The 23877-nt window shown below is 57.1% G+C and overlaps 1 protein-coding gene across 9 annotated transcripts in view; it reads right to left on the reverse strand.

Moving 5' to 3' along the window:
• IQSEC1 (IQ motif and Sec7 domain ArfGEF 1) overlaps positions 1-23877 on the reverse strand; it is a 371367-nt gene that overhangs the window by 17442 nt on the left and 330048 nt on the right. For all 9 annotated transcript variants that reach the window (XM_078074599.1, XM_036099675.2, XM_036099673.2 and 6 more), the window contains 6 exons: positions 21683-22932; positions 9590-9751; positions 6928-7050; positions 5423-5589; positions 639-778; positions 148-177 (listed from right to left, as the gene is read on the reverse strand). In XM_078074599.1, coding sequence (XP_077930725.1) covers positions 148-177; positions 639-778; positions 5423-5589; positions 6928-7050; positions 9590-9751; positions 21683-22926 — 1866 coding nt within the window. In that variant the 5' untranslated portion in view covers positions 22927-22932. The remainder of the gene's footprint in view (positions 1-147; positions 178-638; positions 779-5422; positions 5590-6927; positions 7051-9589; positions 9752-21682; positions 22933-23877) is intronic.

Here is a 23877-nt window from a genome sequence, read left to right on the forward strand (position 1 = left end):
TCAAATTTCTTAGCGTTCCAGAAATTAATTCAAGCAGTTAGAATCGTAGACCTGGGAGCTAGGGGAGGCAGTGATGTGAACAAAGGACACGGGGGCCACCCCCAGGGCGGGATATCAGCCAGAATGTAAAAGCAGAAGGATACTCACACAGCCAAGCCCGTGATGCAAGGATCCAATCTATGTGGGAAACATGAAACAAACAAAGGTATTAATGATCCAAAAAATGCACCTGGGCCTGGAGAGAGCTGATGGGACGACATCCAAGTAGGTAAGCACCCCTCCTGTGGCTCCCATGTCCCCTGTCCAGACATGCCACACACAGTTCTCGCAGCCAGAACTCTGAGGGAGCAATGAAGGCATTCCCGGGCCACCAAGAGACCACTGCACAACTCTGGCTGTTGGTTTCTTAAGAGCCGCAGGCTCTCTTTAAATAGAACCCAGAGCCAATGGTTGTTATTCCCAAATAGCAGGGGCCACCCTACACCTGAAGTAATTCCGCCACCCTGCCCCTAAGGGGCCGGGTTCCAAATGGCATCAGGGCCGCTGTCCGAAGCTGAAGCCAGTGAGGTGGGCCCGGGGTCACATGGAGTGGGGCTGGGTGGGAGTGAGGGAGCCAGGGACGCTGGGTCACCACATACCGGCTTCTTCCCCACGATGAGCTTCTCCACCTTCTGCACCTGGGACACGTGGTCCTCATTGGTCTTCAGCTCCCGCTTGCGAATGCGCTCATAGATCCCGATCAGCATCTCCCGGGGAATGTCCTCACCATCGTCCACACCTGGGCAGGAGAACGGCAGCCAGGTGTCAGGGAGGGCCAGGGCCTGGGTGGCGGTGGCAGCACTCAGCTTCGGGCCCCAGGCTCACCCCTCATTTACCAGTTTCTAAACCCAGTCAGAATGGTGATCCCTTTCCCCAGTCCTCAGCAGAACCCACAGCCACTGAACATCTTCACTCCATTACAAAGTGTCTCAGAATCCTTCCACCAGAACCAGGCCAGCACAGCCATGCTCCGAGGGCTTTATGCTTATCAGCTTGCTAACAGGGCTGCACCCAAGTTCTTGCTTCACCCCTGACTAGCCATGTGACTGAATCTCTGACCTGGGGCCAGGACGTGCTGGGTAGTGTCATGGCAGGCAGGGAGGGTCCTGCCATGGACTTTGAGAGCAGCTTGGCCTTCGGAAGGCAGGAGGCTCACAGGGGGCTCACAGACAGAGGGTCCTATTTGAAGTGGACCACCAAGAGCACCACCGGTGGCTTCCCGGAGATCTTGTGGGGAAGCCAGAGCAGCCCTGGTGTTTCCCAGAAAGTGAGAATTCCGTGCACCTGCTGCTAGCTGTCATTCACATCACGTGCACAGAAGCTGGGGGCCTGGCTTTGAACCCGGGTTGCTCTGACAACAGGCACGTACCCTTTCTGCTAAACCCTGAAAAACTGCTGTGAGGAAAACTCAGCCCCACTCAGGAGAGAAACGCAAACCCACACCTCAGACCGCAGGCTGGCGAAAATCCAGGGGTTTGGTAACTGGTGCTGTTGGTGAGGCTCTGGGAAGGGGCCTCTCACACATTGCTGGTGGGACCGGGGCGTGGTTCGTCCCTGCGCTGGGCCACTTGCCTGTCACAATTATAAACTCAAACCCCCTCTGGGCCACTGATTGCGTTTGGGGGGAATTTATCCCACGGGACAGGATACGCAAAAAGGTGACTCATTGCAGCATGGTTTCCAAATAACAGAAGACGAATTCACCCATTTACCCATTAATAGGAGACTGATTAATACATCACTGCACAGGAGGGCAATGAAATACCACACACGTGCCAGGAAAATGAGCAAGGCCATAGGGAACTGACATGGAAACATTCTCTTAGATTTGTTAAATGAGAAAAGCAAGGTGCCAAACAGACGAGGGTAAAACCAGTCACGCACGTTAGTACTTGCGCGAGCAGAGGGGCTCTGGTCGGTATACCAGGGACTGAATGACCTGGGCACACGGAGGGGTGGGAGGGGCTCCACCACAGACCTTTCCTACTTTTTTTTTTTTAAACAGACTATTTTTTTAGAACTGTTTTTTGTTTTGTATGTGTTTTTTACAAGATTTTATTTATTTGTCAGAGAGAGAGCAAGCCCAAGCAGGGGGAGTGGCAGGCAGAGGGAGAAGCAGGCTCCCCGCTGAGCAGGGAGCCCGATGCGGGGCTTGATCCCAGGACCCTGGGATCATGACCTGAGCCAAAGGCAGACACTTAACTGACTGAGCCACCCAGGCGCCCCTAGAACTGATTTTTAGAGCAGTTAAGTCCACAGCAAAATTGAGGGGAAAGCACAGCGATTTCCCCATAACACCTGCCTCCCCCGCATCCCACTACCAACCTCCCCCATCAGAGTGGTATATTTATTACAATCAGTGAAACTACACTGACACATCATTCACTCAAAGTCCACAGTTTACACTGGGATTCACTCTTGGTGTTGTTCATTCGATAATAAATGTTTAATGGCACATACCCACCATTGTGGAGTCAGACGGGAGAACGTCACTGCCCTGAAACTCCCCTGGGCTGCACCTACTCGTGCCTCCCTCCCTCCAACCCCCAGCACCCTCGGATCTTTTATGTCTCCATAGTTTTGCCTTTTCTGGAATGTCATATAGCTGTGGCCTTTTCAGAACTGGTTTCTTTCACTCAGTAATATGCATTTAAGGCTCCCCCAGGTCTTCTCATGGCTTGATAGCTCATTTCTTTTTAGTGCTGAATAATAGTCGGTTGTCTGGAGGTGCCAGTTTATGTATTCGTTCACCTACTGAAGGACATCTTGGTTGCTTCAAGTTTTGGCAACAATGAATAAAGCTGCTATAAATATCCGTGTGCAGGATTTTGTGCGGACATATGTTCTCAACTCCTTTGGGTAAATAGCAAGGAACGTGATTGCTAGGCTATATTACTTTCTGTTTTTTTGTTTTTTTTTTTAACTATGTGAGGATAATACCCATTCAAAAAATCAATCTAGAGAATTTAAGAACAAATATCAATAAAATAAAAGCATTGCTCATCCAGCTTCCGTGCTGGTGAGCTATTCCTCCCCCACCCATCTTCCAACCCCCCAGAGGTGGTCCTGCTGCTGGACCTACTGGGTGAACTGGGGTGAGCAATTCCAGAGAAAATGTGTCCAGTGTATGTTGGGTGGGGGGGAAGGTTTCCTCTATAAAGAACAAGCTGGATGTCTGCCCAGTGCAGAGCACCAGGTGGGCTTGTGGAGACTAGAGGCCTTCCCCCAACTGCCATGCACCTGCTGTGTGATCCTGGGCGAATCCCCTCCCTCTCTGCCTCGGTTACCCTTCTGGAACACAAGGAAGATGGAACAGAACACTCCCGAGTTCCTGGCTGGAAAAGATGGGATTTGGTGGGAACGGCCCAGGGTTAGAAGACAGAACCAGCAGCTTACTCCACTGAGAAGTGGGATGATAATGCCCAACCCCCCTGCCCCAGACTGCTGGAATGGTCACATGCAAGGGTGGTACAAACCACAGGGCCACTGACATGAGGGTGGCTGCCTGGCAGTATCTGACCCAGCAACCCCATCCTTCCCCTGGCTTTCTTTCCTCTGGGCTAATCATTTCTGGCTCCCCCTGTGGTTCCCCATACTGGGCCGTGGGGGGGGGGGTGTCCCAATTACGTGGGTGAGGTTTCCAGGCAGAAAAAAAAAATCACAGTCAAATCACAAAGACCCTTAAACTCCCCCGGGGTCGCCAACAGCATGTCGTGTACAGCCTGCTTTCTGCACCCTGGGGCCACACAGGACTCTGTGAAGACCAGAATCAGGCTCAGCCCTGTGAGGAGCGAGGTCTAGGGTTGATAGAGGAGCACACATCCCTGCGTGCACATCAAAGCATCTGCTGGCCGCGCTCTTGTGCTCTGGTGCTGACTTGCGATTAAGGAAGTTCCTGGACTCCTTAGCTTCCTAGAAGCTCTAGCTGAGACCTGAATTCCTTGGGGCCCACAGCACCCCTTAGACCTAGCAGAGGGCCACACACCTTGAGTGCTCAGTGCAGGGAATGGCCATCATCTGGGTGGTCTGAACAAAGCCCTGACTCCCCAGCTGGGAACAGGGCGCAGCCTGGCCCGCTCTGGGTGGGCATCCCATTAGCCGGCTTGTTGCAGGGGTGCCCACCACCAGGGGGCGTGCTAGGACAGTTCAAACCCCAGGAGGGTCCTCCTGTCCCAGGAGAGGGGATGACAGAGCAGGGGCTTTGTAGGAAAAAAGGACAAGAGGAGTACATTTAAATGGCTCAACAAGCTCACAAACTTGGGACCTGATTTAAACCAGCTTTTTCCTTTTTTAAAAACATGACACCCTCAGGGGTGCCTGGGTGGCTCAGTTGGTTAAGTGTCTGACTCTTGATTTTGGCTCAGGTCATGATCTCAGGGTCATGAGATTGAGCCCCATGTCGGATTCCATGCTGGATGCAGAGCCTGGCTAAGATTCTCTCTCTCCCTCTGCCCCTACCTCCCTCTCCCTCTCTAAAAAAAAATGTATGTGTGTGCGTGCATATATCTACACACACATATATCTATACGTACCGAACACCTGACACCCTTTCTAAGGGGACCTCAGCCCGCTGCAGCTGGAGTTTCCCCAGGAGAGGGACATAGTCCCTCCTCTTCCTTCCAGAGACTCCAGGTACACGAGGACATGCTATCCAGCTAACACGGTGCCACCTGGGAGACAGCTGTCCCCTTTTCAATGCCTTTCCTCCACAATGACACCAGGAAGGCCTCCCTTCCCCCTGCCCACCTTAGCACCTCAGCCTTGGGGCCCGGCCAGAAGCAGCTCTGGTGCTTTCGTCCACTGAATTCATTTTTATAGTGACTGCCTAAGTGTGTCAAATGATACGGGCTTCCTGTTTATAGCGATGATGGAAAGTTCCTCTAAAACACACACACACACACACACACACACACACACACACACACAGGCAAGTCAGTTTCACAAGGAACGTGGAGCATAGGAGAGGGAGGCAAGCAGTGATGGGGATGGGGTGGGCCGGCCCCGCCTGCCCGGGGTACCCAGCACCCGGGCTCCAGACTGCTCCTTCACATCCCCCGATCTGGCCTCTGGGGACCCTAGCGGGCCCTCCCATGCTGGGCCGAACTTTCTTAGGCCTGGCGCCCCCTCTCCACCTCTACCTGTCAAACCCCTGTGCGTCCTTCCTCTACAAGTGAGGTTCGTGGCACCACGAGACCCAGTCTGTGCTCCCACCGCGCGTGTCGCTGACTGTCGTGGCTGTCAGCACTCCTCAGGGTCATTTGCTCCGTGTTTGTGGAAGGACGGGGTGTGCGGGAGCCCAGCCCCCCGGCTCTGCCTGTGCCTGGCTGGGCACGTGCTCTGAGGGACGGCTGTACGCCAGAGCCCTGGGCCCAGGCCGGCTCACCTCGCAGGTTCTTGACGAAGTCCTCCAGCTTCATCTTCCGCTCAGGTTTGACGTTGGGGCTGTACATGTCTGTGTTGAGCAGGATGATGGCGAACGCCAGGATGAAAATGGTGTCTGGGTTCCGGAACTGCCGAACCACCCCGGGGTTGCAGATGCAGTACCGCTGGCTGGGGGCCGGGAGAGGGAGCAGGGTTAGGACCTCTTCAGTTAGGGCAGGACGCAGGTCTGCCCCTCCCTCAGGACGGCTGCCGCTGCTCGGGCCCCGGCACTAAACAGCTGAGGCTGGCCACTGCCCTCGGAGCCTCGGTTTGCACATCTGGTCAATGGGGGTAACACCTGCTCCTCCTTACGCTAGTTACAACTCAGCCATCTGTCCTCTAGCTGGCGATAGGGGGTGGGGTGAGGATCGCTACTTCCTGAGGCTGCTGCTTCCTTGGAATTGGATGCAGCCCAGAAGGTGACCAACTTCGGGCCAGTGGGGTATGAGCAGATGGGATGTGGGCATCTTTAAGGATGTACCTTAAAGGGCAGAGTCCACTCTCTTCCCCTGCCTGGAACAGGGATGTGATGGCGGTTGTTGGACATGCTACCTGGGACCCTGAGATGAGAGGAGCCTGGCTCAGGTAGGGGGTGGGTGAGGGGGGCAAACTGGAGAAGAGGAACCATGTGGCGCCATGACTAAGGCAGGAGTCATCGGAGCTCAGACGACATGGGCTTCACTCCTGTCTTCTCCATTAGTGCCGCCACCTCCAGGAAGCCCTCCTGGAAGGAAGTGCCTGAACAACCCCCTCCCAGGGCCCCAGAGTTGTCCTCCTGTTGTGTCCTCATTCCCAACCTTGGTCCCACCACTGGTGATGAGCCCTGAGGGCTGGGTCAGTGGCTGACTCGTGTCTCCCACACCTAGCGTGGGCATGGAGGATCTTACCCAGCCACTGTGCACACAGTCCTGGGAAGAATGACTGTGGGTTGGGTAGCTGACCTTGATTGTGGGCTCTCTGTTGTGCCAGGCACTGGGCTAAGTGTGCCCACACGCCCAAAGTGGTTTAGTCCTTCCACCAGGTAGGTGCTTTTGTGATCACCACACTATAGGCAAGGACGTGAGGCACAGAGGTTAAGTTACCCGTGCAAAGTCACATAGTAAGTGATAGAATGGGTGTTAGAGCCAGGTCATCTGGTTCTGCAGCTTGTGCTCTGAGTTACTGTGTGAGATGGGCTGCCCTTTGTGAATGGGCAGACAATGACGACACGGACGCATGAATGAGTGACGCTCATGAGGACCCGGAGGAGCACAGACTGTCCAAAAGTCTGGTTCTAGAGATAACCAGCACAGCACCTGGCACACAGAAGGGACTACTTACTGCCTCATTCCCCAGGCAAGTTGAGGGCCACCTGACCCTGCCCTGGGGACAGGGCTGGAGAGGGGGATTCCGGCCCTGAGCCATGGGCCTCAGAGTCAGGAACCTTCCTCTTCCCGACACCCACCCATGCCCTGCCCTGACCCCAACCTGAATGCCTCGATGAGCCGCTCCACCTTCTGAGCCTCCCCTTGGACCCGGATGTGTGCCTGGAACTTCCTGAGGGCTTCATCTAATTCCATGGCGGAGAAATCCATCTCATCCACCACACAGCTGAAACGAGAGACCAAGGCCCCATGAGGGTCTGCTGCCCGCACAGCCCCTGCTGGCCTTCCTGTTGGGGGCAGAGCACAAAGGGAGCCCATGCAGGGCAGGCCGTGAGCTGCCCAGAGCCAGGGGACCCGGCCGCCTCTTGTCCAGAAGGGCCCTCCGCCTGGCTTCCTCCAATCACTAAACACTTCAGATCACAGCCCAAAGACCCCTGTGCTTCTGGGGGAGTCTACAGACCCCCTGCGACTATAGGAAAATGTTGGTGCCCATATCTCTGTGCGTAGCTTTCTACGAAGGGGCCAGAGCCTATGGCCTATGGCCGTTCCTGATACAGGCCCTCAGCGTGCACATGACCCAGGGCACGGAACAGCACGTGACGGCAGGAGTCTTCTCGGGCTGTCTGCGAGGGATGCCGGCACAGCCCGCCCATCCTCCCCAGGAGGTCGGGGCTGTCCACTAAGGCCGGGCAGTGACTGTGCACTGAGCCCATCTCCCCACGTGGAGGGGCCTGGGTGTCTTTCAAGGGGCACCTTGGAGGACCTGTGCCATCCTCATCTGCCAATCCGCCAAGGGGAGCGGAGCTTGCAGAAATGGCTGAGCAGGTTTTGTCTGGTTCCCCTCATCCCAGCCCTGCCCTCGCCCTCCGGCATGCCATGCCTTGTCCTCTGAGCCAGACCCCTGAACGGAGAAGGCGGGGTCTGCCCCAGGGACCCACTCAGCAGGCTGTGGTTTCCAGTGTATCTATTTGTAACAAAGCCATGGCCACCCCTGGTGGCACTGCAGAGGCCTCGGCCACAGCGGGGCCTAATCCTCACTGCCAGGGCCCTTGCTCTGGGCTTGGGCATTAACTGTGGCGCCCCCATCCTCGGAGGCTGCTGCAGAGCAGCTGGGGGAGGGCAGGGGCCACACAGGGTAATTTGCTGACTAGCATCTGAGCCTGGTGTGGAGGGTCGGGGGTGGGGGTGGGGTGAGGATCGCTACTTCCTGAGGCTGCTGCTATTTTCTGATGGGGGAGAACAATGCACGGATTTCCTACAGACCAGAGGCTAGCTTGGGGGGGGGGCAGGGGGGAAGCCTGGGGGGAGCGCAGGAATGGCTGCAGGGGGTGGGGGGCTGGCCCAAGACCGTCTTAGGCCCAATTCACTAAGGACCTCATCTGCTTTCCCCTGAGCTGCTTCCTGACGCTGGTTTAAAAGGCGGAGAGGGGCGCTAACCATATGAACAATGCAGCAGGCTTTTCCCGCTGAGGGCCGGAACAGAAACGGCAAGCAGGGAGAATGCAGCCCAGGTGGGCACATCGGGCCGAGGAAGGGCACAGACGCCATTCGGCTGGCTGTTAGCTTCAGCTGCCGCTGAACGCCGTGGCTCACTGTGACCCGTGTGTCTGCACAGGTGCTGGGTGTACGTGTGACTGAATGAGTACAGACGTGTGCATGTGAGTCTGCGTGTGTGGGGGTGGGGGGGACCCGGGCCAGCCCTTCCCTGGGCCCGGGTTTCCTCACCTGTATAAGAGGCCGGGGCAGCTGCCCACCTCCTCCCAGGGCAGTGCAGACATGGCGGGCACGCATGTGGCCAGGCTCCTCCTATGGCGGACACGCCTGGCCCCAGAAGGCCCGCTGCCCACCCCCTTGCCTTTGTTCTTCCGTCCGATGAGGCAGGGCTGGACGGATGCAAGGTACTGTCCTTGTTACTAATGGTTCGCTCTTTACCCCGCTTTGATTTCTGCTCCTGGCCTACATCTCGGTGTGTAGCTGCCTGGTCAGAAATATCCTCACTGGAGATGCTCCCCTGGGGCCTGAGCCGCCCTATTCCATCCTGTCCCACGGCTTCGGCTCCTCCTCTGTGAGAGGGGCTTAGCGAGACCCGACACCCACCCTTGCATGTTTGAGGACGACACGGGGCCCGTACACAGTAACTGCTCTGTAAACCCAAGGGTCCAAGGGCAGGGGGCCTTTCTACTTAGGGCAGTCTCAAGGAGGAATGGGCAAACTTGGGGTACAAGCTGGACAGTGCTTCTCAAAACTCTCAGCAGTTCCCAGGGAGCTGGAAACAGGGTTTTCTGCAGAGTTGCAAGTAGCTGGGAGGGCCGTGGCTGCCAGCCATGGTTGGACTCTCACCCCCAGATCTCCCAGGCAGGAGAGGCAGGAGAGATGCAGGGGACGGAGGCACTGGGGTCTCTCTGGGCTCCCCCCGCCCCCGAGGGTGTGTCAGGACAGTTGGCAGTCAGGCTGGGGGACTGAGCTCAGACCTCCAACCCCCCAGTGCTGTAGTGGCTCGGCCCTGCTGGAGAGGGATGGAGGGGCCAAGGGTGCGTGCAGGGGGGCCCCGCAGGGTCAGCGTATGAGCTATAGCGCCCGGGGGTGGAAGCACGCATGTATGCCTGGCAGGGTGTGATGTGCAAAACCATGTGGGGTGTCTGTGTGTGTCCAGGAGCAAGAAAGAGCTAAGGGGAGGATTCGGTGTGTGTTCCAGCGAGCAGGGTGAGCCTGACACCGCGAGCGCGCAGGTCCACACCCCCACCCCCCCCGGCCCCAGAACTCACTCGAGCACGTCTCGGTTGAACTGTTTCTGCCGGTTGCCCAGGAACTCGCCGATCATCTGCCTGCTGAGGCCCTTGCGCTGCAGCAGGAAGTGGGCTACCCCCACTGGCGTGTCAGGCACAAAGCCGCGCTCGATGAGGTACTGGACGCCCTTCTCAGGCTTCCTAGGGGCGGGACGAGAGACAGGCTCAGCCCTGGCTGCCCCAACCCCTCCTGGCTTGCCCTCCTCCCTGGGTACTCCGGGTGCCCTGTCCTGGTCCGCCGGAGGAACCCAGAACTGCCCAGACCCTGCACTAGGCATAGGCTGGGACTGGGCCATCAGCCGGAGCAGGGACTGTCCCCACCCCCCTCGTGTTCTGCACTGCCCCAAACGCCCCTCAGTGTAGAAGTCACTGTCCTGTGTTTCACTGCCAGGCAGACTGGAACCCCTTGCCCAGCACAAACTGGCCTGCCCTCCGCCCACTGACCGCAGTTTCTAACACGCGCTGAGCCCTTACTCTGAGCACCACTGTCTAGGCACCCTACGCCCACTAACTTCTCACACTCCTCCTGGGGGTCAGCGCTCTTGTTACCTGGGCTGTTGAGGAGCCTGACCGCCGCGTGACCTTGCCAGCAACCTCTACTACCTTTGTTGTAAGGACTTCCTGAGTTAACAGTCAGGTGCCTAGAACGATGCGTGCAGTAAAGCACCATGGAAGGGACTAGCCCCAATTTACAGGAGAGGAAGTGAAGGTGCAGCATTGACCCTTCCTGGACAAAGGGGTTTCTGGGAAGGGCTGGGCTGGCCCTGCAGGGCTGAGTGAGTCCACCTGCGCTGGGAGCCATGGGGCCCGGCCGGGCTGTGGTGGAGGGAGGCCCCCTCAGGGGCTCGGCAGGGGTCCAGGCTGGCCCTTTCCTCCCTTTGGGCCTCTGTCCTCTTCCTGGTCTGTTGCATGGTACGGGCTTGGCTGACCTCACAGGGTGGTGTGAGGGGGCCGCATGTATGACCCTTGGAAAGCAGGTGTCCTCTGACAACCCCAGAGCCTCAGACGGGCCTGAGGAGCCGTGGAACCCTTGCGGTGTACCCAGCACCCGTGTAGGGGGTGAGGGGAGCTGGGCCCCACCGCTTGCCCTGGCAGGTAGAGATCAGTGTTTTGCTATCCCCTAGCAGCCTGGCAGCGAGAGTGGGTATCCACCTGTCCCCATAAACCATGAGGCTCTGGACTGACAGCAGCATCCAGCACATACTGTATTTCTACCTGCAAGCAAAAGCAGAGCTCCTGCTGCAAGGTGACCTTGCTATTTTTACCCCAGGATAACCACACACCCTAACATCACCTTCAGGAGTTTGGCAGGGAGCGGCTGCTGGCCAGCTGGGTCCTGGCACGGCTCCCCCAGCCCTGCCACATACCCCATTCCTCCCCGAGGACTCTGGGGTAGCCAACCAAGAGCTGCCCCAGCCCCTCGGCTGCTCATGCTCCCTCACTGCCCTGCTCCACACCAGCCCCAAGGGGCCCTGTCCGTGCCCACTTCCCTCTTCCTCAACTTCTAGGTCAGAGGTCACCCCGGCAAGCCCACAGACGGCTCTTCTTTCGCTTACACGACATTAGCGAAAGGAATTCTAGTGAGTTGCCAACATGTAGAAATTGGGAGAGCTCAAACCAGAATCCAGATTTCCGGCTTCTCTTGAAAAATCAGGCCATCTGGCACTTCTGGGCCTGTGCCCCTGTGTGGCCATGACTGGAGAGCTGGGCTGGGCCGCCCCACTCAGGCACCGTGTCAGCCACCCAGCCTGGGGGCCCAGATCCAGGCCCGGCCTGCTTCCCCGGGGGGCTGGCTGCCCGCCCCACTTGGCCCCCTCCTGTGTTTCTACACCAACGTCACAGAGCATCTCGGACTGCAGGATACGGAGCAGAACGCAGCAGGAGAGTGGAACGCAGCACAGGAAGGAGAGTCTTACAAGGGGCCATGGGAATGCAGATTCTTCACAGATTAAGTACCCAGAGTCTACTTTTTGCTAGGTACTGCTCAGGATGACAGCAGAGAGCGGGGCTGGTCAGGAACACCTTACAAAGGCAGGCTCTAATCCTTGGTCTAAAAGACAAAGGGACTGAATGATCGCTGGAGGGCAGAGGAGGGGCTCCTGCAGGTGAATCAGAGGCTTTCTCTGAGCAGGTGACCCTGGGCAGTAACCTAAGTCATTAGGGAGCTTTCTGGGTGGAGGCAACAGTGAATGCAAAGGCCCTGAGGTGACAAAGGGTTTTGCATGATCCAGGACCAGAAAGCTATTCGCCAGGGCAGCCGAGAGTAGGGGCCCCTGGGGGAGGGGAGCTGTGCAGGCCACAGGGGGAATCTGGTCTTCCTCTGAGTTCGATGAGAAGCCCTAGAGTGTTATGAATCGGGCAGTGAGGGAACCATGCTCTATAAAGAGCAAGGCTAAGTCCGAAGTGCGAGCTCCTCGAGGAGCTTCCCACAGGCATCCAGCTTACAAGGCAGGAGGTGGGGAGAAGCAGCCGTTTTCGAACACTGCCTGAGAATAGGGATGACAATAATTGCTGGTGGACCCAAGTTTGAACCCGATGACTCCAGCTCCGAGTCTGAACCCGATGTGGGAGGGACTGGTTCCACCTGGCAGGTTTCCAAGTGAGGTCACAGGAGAGAGGAATCTGAACTCACTGGGCCTTGACCAGTGACCAGGAGCTTGCTGAGCAACTGAAAGGAGGGATGTGGCGGCAGGAGGCGCAGGTAAGGAGCTGGGGTCGGGGGTGCGGGCCAGACCGGGAGCTCCAGGGTCAGGATGAATATGGCTGTCAAAGGAAGCCTCTGGAAGGCTTTATGCAGGGGAGTGGCCCAGCCTTCACCATCCTCTTCAGCCAGTGCACTGGACATCTGATGGTGTGAGTCCCCTGCCTGTCAGGCCCTTGCTGGCCCCGCCCACCTTGACAGGACAGTGAGGCCCGAGTGTGCTCTTGGGGGGCCTGCCAGGCAGGGGTCCTCGACCCACGTGCTCCCTCACAGAGCTCCATGCTGATGGAAGGGGCACGTGCCCTGGATCCTGCTAAGCGGCACACACAGTGACTTGCTGGGTGAAGGGATGTGAGAAGATGAGTCATTAGTGCTGCCCACCCTTGTGGCAGTTAGGGGACTACATGGCCAATGCACCGTGAGAGAAGGGTGCGTGGCACCACCACAGTGCCATGACCACTATGGCCAATGCACTGTGAGAGAAGGGTGCGTGGCACTCCCTATGGGAGGCCCATGATCCCTGGTGGCGCCTTCCCTTGACCCAGGGACCCAGGGAGCCCACCTGGAAAGGACGCCCCTGCTGTCTCGTCCCTGGGAGACTTGATGAGCACAGCCCCTGGCCAGCCAGTGACGGATGCCGACGCGACAGGGGAATAACCCGGGCTGTGTCAGCATGCCAGAGCCCACCCAGACTGGCTAAGAAGGGTGAGTCTGGCTAGGAAACTAGGTCACAGGGCGTCTAGTTCCACCCCAAGGCACAGACACAGTGGTGGGGCTCTGTCTCCTCCCCAGCTGTGGCCTTACATTTCCTTCCTTAGGAGGGTGCTGCGGGACTTCTGTCTGGAACCCCAGGCCCTAAAGACACAGAAGAGGACACAGACTGGGGCTCATCCAGCTCCCGATCCTTAGGTCCAGCGAGGGCCGGGCTCACACAGAGCATACCCAACAGAAGCCCTGGAGAAGGCATGGCTTCGCCGGTGTCACCAGGACCCTGTTTTAAAACTTTCCAGGGCCTCCCAACGCCTGCAGGACAAGATCCAGGCTTTCTGCCCCTGGATTCACTTCTTTATTCATTCCACAAACATCTATTGAGCCCCTGTTCTGGGCCAGGGGTTGTGCTAGCACGCCTGTGGTCCAAAGTCCCCATCCTTGAAAAACACCTTGAAAAAGCATGGTAAAGGAGGGAAATAACCTCCCGGGATATAGAAATACAGCACAGGGGTCACGGGCATGTTCTCTGGAGTCAAAGGCCTGCACTCATACCCAGGCTCCACTTACAGGCTGGGGCAAGTTACTTAATCTCCTCGTGCCTCAGCTTTCCCGTCTGTATAACGGGATCAGCAACAGTGCACACGGCAGACGTACTGTGAAGGTTAAATGAGTTAATGCCTCTGAGACTTCAAAAAATACTGTTGGTCCTATGGCTCCAAAAGGAGGGTCAACAACAAGCAGAACTAAACCAAAGCGTCGCCATGGGAACCTGGAGAAGGCGTGTACTTCGGCCGGAAGGGGCGGGAGGGATGATCAGGAAAGGCCTCCCTGGGGAGGTGGCATTGAACCGGGAGCCGGGAAGAGGGACCCCGCTAGAAAGAATGATCAGTGCAAAAGCTGTATTTGACTCGTAAGGCAAAGACGGCACAGGAAGGTCAAATAACTTGGCTCCAGGTTGCCAGGCGACAGAAAGCGTGCCGGGAGTTTCAACCCACTCCTCTGCTCCGAGAAGCCCCCCAAAGTTTCACTCTGCTGTCCCCACCCTCACTGCTGCTGAAAAGCCAATCTATCCAGCTGCTGAGCCAGCTCGCTTCTCTAAAGGGCCCAGAGTCAATAGGTGCCAAGGGGGACACTTGCACCATCCACACCTGATCTGCCCCTGCGTTCTGGGCCCCCCTGTAAAGGGTCCTTGAAAGGCGTCAGCAGGACAGGCTGGAGTGGAAGAGGCCACAGCTTGGTCCTGCTGTCGGTCGCCAGGCGGGGCCGGCTTTGCTCCACGTCAGCTGCTGATTCAGACTTGGCTGTGATAGGCGAGTGCGTGCAGCCCGCACCAGTGGCGTCTCTCACGTGCATCTCCTGTCCCCGGGCCGCCAGCAGTCAGTGGGGACGCCGAGCTTGTGGGGCTCCAGGAGGGCAGTTACAAGGCTGGGCACCACACTTATGGATCACCCACTTGCTGGAGTCCCAAGCTGAGTGCTTTGCAGGCTCTTGTCCCAGTAGGGGTCTGCATGTCAACAACGGGCTTCTCCTGTCGTTTCTAGTTGCCAACGGATTTCTCCTGTCGTTTCTAGTTGCCCGAGCAGCTGAAGAGACGTGCAAGTGGGCGGCTGTCCACACCTCCCTGCCTGGCATCTAGCTGGCCTCCGGATTTCCCACCCCACCCACTCTGTCCCCCTGACCCCACGGGCTGACCTCACTCCCAGCCTGGCCAGTCAGAGCCCCGAATCCTGCCGAACACCACGAGCAGTTTGGAGTGAGCCAGCAGGGGCCGACGAGAGAGGAGAAGCTCTCTTCCTGCCAGGGTTGCTGTGAGGCTGGACCATGACCCCGGGACGGCTGGCAGGCCTCCTGCCCTGGTGGGGCACTGGCAGGAGACGACTCGGGAAAACGGCCCGGAGATGCCCAGCAGCTTTTCAGGTCCAGAACCAGTAAGGCCTCTGCTTACACCAGTCTGACTGGGTTCCTGTCACTTGCAATGGAGAAGGCCCTGATTAACAGAGGCTAACACAGGGTCTGTTTACCTATGGTGCCCGAGGACCCTCTGCGGTCAGGAGGCTGAGCCGTCCCTGTGACTGGTCTCAGCTGACCACGGGAGGAGGGACTCAGCAAGTTTGGTACTTGGACAATCTCTGCATGTCTGGAAGCGCCCTTCAATTCCGTAATCCAGGCTCAAATGCCCCCAGTGTCCTACAAAGGAGTGACGGCCTTCCATCTGCTCACAAAGTTCCAGGGCCAGCAAGCTCACCACCTCTTCAGACTGTATTTCGTGCAGCTCTGATTTTTACAAAGCTCTTCCTGATGCCGGGAGCGCCAGCTGAATGGGGCTTGCCCTTACTATAGAGAGAAGGTGGAGGAATTACCCTCCAACATGACTGTCTGCCCTGCAGGGCTTGCCTTGGCACGGTTTTCTTCCCCGAGAGACTCAGCACCAGCCACCCCAGACCCAGGACATGACCACGGACCCCCAGGGCTGTGAGGGCGGTGAGGGCCATGCGCTGGATCGGTAGCTTATGTCCAGGGGAATGGGAACCCAGCCTCCTTCTTAGTAGCTCAAAGTGCTCCAAAGAGAACTGATCTTTCACCAGAACCCTGGAGCCAGCATGTCTGGCTCTGTGGCCTCGAGCTAGCACCTGACCTCTCTGAGCCCTGGCTCCCTAGAGCCAAGTGTCACAGGGTCACTGTGAGGATTCAGTGAGCTGACGCACGTGAAGTGTTCCGCACAGTGCCTGGGACCTGATATGTTCATATGGGCTGGCTGTTGTCATTGGTATTTTCATTACTCACAAGAAACACCTCACACGTGAGGAGCACAGAGTTGGGGCTAGCAGATCGGGAGCCCACCCCCAGCTCTGCTGCTCACTGACAGAGGCCGGCCCAGCTCTGTGGCCTCTGAGCCTGCTTCCCACGCAGGTAGAGAGCAGCTGACTGCCCAGGGATGCAGGAAGGGTGAAATCTCGGAGCACCCCAGACTCATACCAGGGCTCTCCGCCTCCCTCCTGCAGAAAGGAATGACAGGCAGGGGGGCACCCGGCAGGCCCCAGGGGCTCGGCCCTAGGTGGAAGGGAGGCTGGGCTGGAAGGGACCCCAGGGGCCCCCCTGAACAGCTCCCAGCCCAAGCCAAGAGTCCTAGCACACCATCACAGCGAGTGGTTGTTGAGGCCCTACCTTACATGCCCCTCAGAGACGAGGTAATCACTCATGGACGAGGGCAGCTCTGGGGATGAGCACACTCTTCCAGAGGTGGGAGAAGTCTGGCCTGGTCCACCTGGGACAAGGCTGCCTGGGGCTACAGTCACCTGGGCTTTTGCCAGAGCGAGAGGGGCATGAAAGAGGTGACTGACGCACTGAGGCCCGTGTCCCTGAGCATGTGTGTGGAGCACAGGAAGAGGGGACCCCATCAGGGCTATGGGGGTACTGACCCAGGCTCCTGCCGCTGTGGTGGCCCAAGGACCACCGCTCCAGGGCCGTGTGGCCTCCCGTGGGTGGCGTGGCTTGGCCTCCTGAGCTCTCCGTTTACCCCCGTGGCCCAGTGAGCTGATGGGGGTACATGCGGCTACACGCGCAGTGGCCGTTCCCACACTGGAGCCGGTGGGGCGGTGGGAGTTCTAGCCTGCCCACCCCGCTGGCTGTGTGACCTCAGGCAGGTGACCCGCTTGGGACCTCCGTCTACCTGTCTGCACAACGGGGTTAGTAAGAGGCTCTATCCCCCAGGAGAACGGGACTTAGAGCAAGACAGCTTGTGGAACAGTGTCTGGCACAGGCTAAGCACATGGAACTATCAGCCACTGCCGTTACCTTTGACTGTTCTCTGTCGGGAAAGCCTGCTCCTGGAAGGAGGTGGGAGGCCGGGCAGGCCCGGGAGGCAGTCAGGGGTGTGGGCCGGGGTGGGAGGCTGGGGAGGGAGGTGGTGAGGGCTGAGCCAGGAGGAGGCCTCGTGCACTCTCCCAGCCCCGGAGCCTCCCTGGTGGGCAGGGGGCAATTTCACATGGAGTCCATTGGCACCTGCCCCTGGAGGCCAGCCACCCCACCTGCCCCACACCCCGAGTGGAGCCAGACTTGCTGCTGACTGTCCCTCAGTGCTCTAGACCAGCACTGTCCATGAGCACAATCTGCGGCGACCGAACTGTGCTAGATCGGCGCTGTCAGGCACGGCGGCCACGGGTGGCCAGTGAGCACCTGCGCCGTGGCTAGTGCACCAGAGGCACTGGATTCGTGTTAAGTTTCAGTGAACTTTAACTTCAGTAGCCACCTGTGGCTGGACCGCAATGCTGTAAAAACACAGGCTCCCCCAAGTGATCTCTGAGCTGAAGGCAACACTGGCAAAAAGTCGGCCGGGGTTGCTCATGGGTCTTACTAAGCGGATTCCAAAATTCACATGGAAGAATACTCACCCAAAATAGCCGAGACGATTTTTAAAAAGAACAAAAGAGGGGGTTTTGCCCTCATAAGAAAACATGTGAAACCCAAGTCTGATGCTCGTGGAGGAACGAACAGGTCCTGTAACGACTAATGTGGAGCTTCGCAAGCATCTTCGTTCTGTTCCCTGATCTGTCCCGGGCCCCTAAAACACTGCCTGGTGTGTTGCAGGCGCTCAATAAATAGCTGCTGAATGAATGAAAAGGTCCCATTCATGTAGGAATTAGATGGAACTTCAAGTCAACGAAGAAAGGACAGACTGTTGAGTAAATAGTTTGGAAACAACTGGCTAATCTTTACAGAATAATAAAAGTTGGGGTACGCCTGGGTGGCTCAGATTGTTGGATGTTTGCCTTCAGTTCAGGTCAAAATCCCAGGGTTCTGGGATCGAGTCCCGTGTTGGGCTCCTTGCTCAGCGGGGAGCCTGCTTCTCCCTCTGCCTGCCGCTCCCCCTGCTTGTGCGCTCTCTGACAAATAAATAAGTAAAATCTTAAAAAAAAAAAAAGAAAAGTTGGACCCCTCATCTTGTGTGGTTCTCCAAAACAAATTTCAGCTTTAAGTCCTAAAGGGCATGCAAATACACTAAAGAAAATATTTTTAAAACTATATTTATGATTTGGGGCAGAACCCCTTTTAATTATTATTATTATCACTGTATTGATGATTTGGGGCAGGCCCCTTTTAATTATTACTATTTTTATTATTATTATTTTTAAGTAGGCTCCATGCCCAGTGTGGAGCCCAATGCAGGGCTTGAACTCACGACCCTGAGATTGTGACCTGAGTTGAGATCAAGAGTTGGACACCTAACCGACTGAGCCACCCAGGTGTCCCCATGGGCAGAGCCCCTTTTATTTTTTTATTTTTTATTTTTTTTAAAGATTTTATTTATTTATTTGACAGAGAGAGAGACAGAGAGAGAGCACAAGTAGGCAGAGTGACAGGCAGATGGAGAGGGAGAAACAGGCTCTCCGCTGAGCAGGGAGCCGGATGTGGGGCCTGATCCCAAGACCCCAGGATCATGACCTGAGCCGAAAGCAGCCACTTAACGGACTGAGCCACCCAGGTGCCCCGGCAGAGCCCCTTTTAAAATAAAAAACATGAAAAGCCAAAGAAACAAAACAAGAAAATACGAATTTAGCTAATTAAAATCTTCCTGTACAGCATGGTGACTGTGCTTAATAATACTGGATTGTATATCTGAAAGTTGCCAAGACAGTAAATCTTAAAAGTTCTCATCACAAGGAAAAAAAAATTCTAACTATATGTGGTGAGGGATGGTAACAACTTCTTGTCATCATTTTGCAATATACATAAAAATTGAATCATTACCTTGTACATCTGAAACTGATGTTAGATAGCAATTATCTCAATTTTAAAAACACAAAAAATTAAAAAACTTGTGTTAGATGAAAGAGCACAAAGTTAAAAGACATATATATCTGAGAACCACTGAACTGTATACTTTATAAGGGTGAATTTTACAGTATGTGAATTAGATCTCAAAAGAAAAAAATTTTAAAGACAAGTGACAGACAGAAAAAAATGTTTATAATTACAAAGGATCAGTATCCCCGACAAATAAAGAACCACTAGTAAATCAACATGACAAATAACCTGAGAGAAAAATGAGCAAAGAATATGAACTGGGGGCGCCTGGCTGGCTCAGTTGGAGGAGCATGCGACTCTTGATTTCAAGGTTGTGAGTACACACCCCATGTTGGGTGTAGAGATTACTTAAAAAGGGGGGGGCCTGGGTGGCTCAGTTATTAAGTGTCTGCCTTCGGCTCAGGTCATGGTCCCAGGGTCCTGGGATCGAGCCCCGCATCGGTCTCCCTGCTCGGCGGGAAGCCTGCTTCTCCCTCTCCCGCTCCCCCTGCTTGTGTTCCTTCTCTCGCTGTGTCTCTCTCTGTCAAATAAATAAAATCTTAAAAAAAAAAAAAAAAAGCTGGGAAATGCAAACTAAAATGACCAAGAGACAACTATGTCTACCCTTTGATTGGGGGTGGGGAGAGAACACTGAGTGTCACCAAGCATATGGGAGAAAGAGGACCTCTCAGATCCACAGGCAGAAGAGAGGAAATGGGTAGAGCCCCCTTTTAAAGAGTAAGCTGCCAGTGAAAAACTTGCCTACCTAATTCCGCTTTTAGCTAGCTTCCCTACAGACTCTCTTGGGAGTGTATGTAAAGAATAGATCCAACTCCTTGTCATCTATGGTTGGTAGTTATGAAGAAGTGGAAGCAAGTGGCCATGTCAGTAATATGGATAGCCACACCAGGGACTACTACACAGCAGCAGGCGGGAGGGGGAAGGAGGTGGCCCATGCACACTGATGGCGGAGCAGGGGGGTGGGGGTGGGGGGTGGGGGGTGGGGGGTGGAGATCTCCAACAGCAAGCCGGGCAGTGATATCTCAGTGAGATGATCCCACAACCCCAGGCCCCAGATAACACCAGCAAGGCCACAGCGGCAGCTAACACTTGGGAGAGGACTTACTCGATGCCGGGCGCTGCTCCAAGCACTTCACATACCTGCTTCCTTCCAACTCACACCCTGCGAGGTGGACACTGTTGGGCCCAGCCCCACCGTACAGACGAAAGGCCAGGCTGTGAGCCCGGGCAGTCTGGCCCTGGAGCTGTGCTCTGAACCACGGCTGTCTGCAGTTCCGAAGAGCACACACATGCACGGAATAAAGATCTGGGAGGAGAGACTCCAAAATGACAAGAGCCAGAGGGAATGTTATCCTAACTGGAAGGCTTTCATTTTCCACGGGGAATGTATTCCTATACCGTGCACATAACTAAAAACAGAGCTTAGAGAGAATCTACACAGACCACAACTGGCTGGTGGAGGGACTGTTTTTTCTGGCCTCTACCTGTCAACCGGCTGGGACCCCCACATCAGGACATCCCTGGAAGCTGACAGGCATGCGGTGGGCTTGGGCACTAAGGGAGCCCCCCGGTCAGTTCAGCCCCCTGCCCAGGAGGGCCCTGGCCTGGGTCTAAGACGACTCGGGAGCTGGCTGTGCCCAGAAGCAGGTGGGAACAGACTTCTGGGACAGAGCTCAGGATGGGCTCAGCAGAATATGGCCCTTCCTGCTCACGTGCTGCTCTGGCCACAGCTTGTGCAGCGGTAAGGCTGTCCCTACGTGCCATGAACCACGGGCTGATGGGAGTCTTGGGAGAGAGCACCCGGGTGCTTGAGACTCATAGTTCTCAGCTGAGTGAGGACCAGTGACCCAGAGCCCCCTGGCTGCTCACATGTAAATGTCCTGTTCCCTATACCCTTCCTCTGGGACAAGCCTGAGTCCCCGAGATAACGCAGCACTCCCATTTGTAGCAGGGATGGCTCAAAAGTGCCCCCAAGTCTCCCTCCATCTCAAAGAGGAAGCAGAGAGTGGGGGAAGTGCAGTGGATGTGTGTCGGTCACCACCAGGCAGTCTGGCTGTGTCCCCAACCTTGGAGGAGTCAGCGCCAGGCTGACGTCCGATGACCCCCAATCCCAGAGGCCCCACGGATGGAAACGATGTGAAATATGAGGTTTAATAACCAGAGCCCGGCAGCGTCCCTTCCAAGGGAGTATGCGGCCTCCTCCCCTTCCGCTTGCTATTTTCAGCCGTGCTAAGAATAGCCTGCTTTAAATACCCGTCTCCCTCCTTAAATCTGCTCTCAGGACTGCCCCCACAGCACCTTTCTAGAACGTCCTGGTGGGGAGCGGCCACTCATCAGACCCAATTCACACGTCTCCCAAAGGACCTTGCTGAGACATCTGTTAGCACCAGGCTTATCTGTGTCCTGCTTCCCCCGACGCGTGCCTCCGAGCTGAGCCCGCACCTGCCCTGGGAGATCTTGCTCACACACGGACCCCCATCACAGCGCCGTCAGCCTTCACATTCACATTTCCTGAGAAGCTACTCTGTGCTGGGTGCTGCTCTAGGCACCGACAGGGCCCTGAACTCCTGTCCCCGTGTTGCCTTGTCCCAGAGAAACCCCTCGTTCAGCTGCTTCTCAGCCTGTGAGCCTCTGCAATCCCCACGACAGGGCCCTTGGGAGGGGCCGGGCCCCCCACTCACCGGGCTCCAGTCTCCTCTACGACAGCAGCGCCGTGCCAGGTGCTGCCACAGGCCCCGTTAGCGCAGCGTCACGCCCTCACACATGCTCTTTTAAACCCTCGGTGTGTGCAAAGGCCCCGGGGCGTAGGAGGAAGGCCCGCCCCACTCGGTCCTGCGGGGCTGGCAGGCACTCACTTGTTGAAGAGATTGAGGCCAATGCGGTAGTGCCTCTTGCGGATGACATCGTTGCTGAAGGCGGGTGAGTCCCAGCTGTTGCGGGTCTCCTTGTGGTAGGTCTGCTTGCTGAGCGTCTGCTCCCGCAGGCTGTCGCGGGACGACGACTCGGAGCTGCAGTTGATGGTGTCGTTGGAGTTGGACGTGCTGTTGACGCTGTCGTTGTCCCCATCCGAGTAGTCGGACTCCGACTTGCTCTGCCTGTTGGCCGAGCCGTTGATGGCCAGGTGGCTGTCCAGGGGCCGGGGGGGCCGGGGCCGCAGCTCCGGCTCCTCCCGGGGAAGGCTCTTGGGGGGGCCGGCCAGGGGGCCGTGCTTGGGGCTGCCCTGCGGCCCGCCCAGGCTGCGTTCGTAGGCGCTCTGCCTCTTGAGCGAGCCGCGGTCCGAGCGGTCACTGAGGTCCACGGAGCTGTCGCTGGGCGGCTCAATGGTGAGCAGCGGGAGGTGCTCCACCCGCAGCCGCTGCTCCTGCCGCTCCAGCGACGGTGTGCTCCGGCAGCTTGTGTCTGTGTCCCCCTTGTCGTCCTTGTGAGCCAGCGCCCAGTAGTCCTGCGCGGCCCCCCCAGCCCGCAGCCGCAGGTCCGACTCCGTGCTGGGCTGCCGGTGCGCCGCCTGCGACAGGGGCAGGGGCGGTGACAGCTCCTCCTCGTCGATGTACAGGGTGACGTCACTGTACGAGGCTGTCATCTCGTCCAGCTTGTGGTGGTCCACGCCGTGCAGGGCCGGCTTGGGCTCGGCGTCCCGGGCCCGCGCCGCCTCAGGGGCCGGCGCCTCCTCGGCGTGCAGGCTGCGGCAGTTGAGGGCGTCGTCGATGGACTCGGCCAGTGACTTCACCTGCCGCGAGAAGGCGTCCTCCAGCTCCGTGATGGCGTCTGCGAAGTCGCTGGACGGGGCGGGAGACTTGAGGGTGGGTGGCTCGCCAAGGTCGCCGCACTCGGACGGCACCAGGGCCCCCAGCTGAGAGCCGTCATCAGTCACCGAGACCTGCTTCCCCTCGAAGTAGGAGCTGTGCACCTTCTCCGGGCCCTCGAAGGAGAACTGCATCCTCATGTTGGACAGCACAATGCGGCGCGACATGCGGTTCTCCGACATGGAGCTGCGCAGGCGCTCGAAGTTCTTATTCATCTGGTACTGACGGAAGGCTGTCTGGATGGTGCGGGCCGCATGGCGGGTCACGAGGCGGCCCCCATACTTGCGTTCTAGCATCTCCACCTGGTCGGGGGTCGGGGGGGGAAGGACAGGACATTAGTGAGTACAACCCCGTGTGCTGGCGCAGCGCCATGTCCACCCACAGTCGTGCCCGCTGCCCAGCCCCGCGGTGACACCATCCAGAAAGGCCTTGGAGCATCCCAAAGTTGGTTATGGCAACCGCGGAGGCCTGCCCGTGAGGTTGTGCAAGACAGGGGTTCCCCGGGTCAAGTAAGATGGAGAAGCCCCATGTTGAAGTGAAAGCAAGGATGTTCCCTGCAGGACTTCCCAGAACCTTTAAAAGGTGGCGTGTTCCCAAATTTCTTTAACCACAGAAACCTTTGGCCCCAGTGCATCTTGTGGCCTGTGGTTTAATGAAACTTGGGAGATGCTGGATGAGGTGCAGGCAGCCCCTCCAGGGAGGAGGAACCTGAGGCACGAGCAGGTTAAGAGACCAGCCAAAGAGTTCAGTGAGATCCTGGATGCCAAGCCTTGGCTGCAGGCTTTTGGTCTCACTTCCTCTTTACAGCAGCGACCATGTGCTCTTACCAGCTGGGAGGGTGTCACTGAGTTTCAGGGAGGCCTGAGAGAATCACCTTAGTGGGGAGCAGGCTTCCAGGCCACATGCCCGGTCTCTAAGCCTGGCCCTGCCCCTCGTTAGCTGTGCTACTCTTAGCAAGCCTTGGGGCCGCGCGCTTCCTGTTTCCTCATCTGTAAAGTGGGGACGGTACTCAGCCCTACCTCGTAGGACCGTGGTGAGCACCTGATGAGACAGACACAAGTGCTTAGCACATGCCAAGCACAGGGACAGCTGGGGCTAGAAGACCTTCAGCTGCATTCCTGGAAGGTCTTTACAGTTTGTGGGGTCCCCAACTCCCCTCACTGGACAGATGGGGAAACTGAGGCCCAGAGAAGTGACCCAGCTGGGTGGAGGCCCCCAGACTCCAGAGCGAGCACTCATTCTGGCAC

Source organism: Halichoerus grypus, chromosome 1 (assembly GCF_964656455.1).
Source record: "Halichoerus grypus chromosome 1, mHalGry1.hap1.1, whole genome shotgun sequence".
Classification (NCBI taxonomy): domain Eukaryota; kingdom Metazoa; phylum Chordata; class Mammalia; order Carnivora; family Phocidae; genus Halichoerus; species Halichoerus grypus.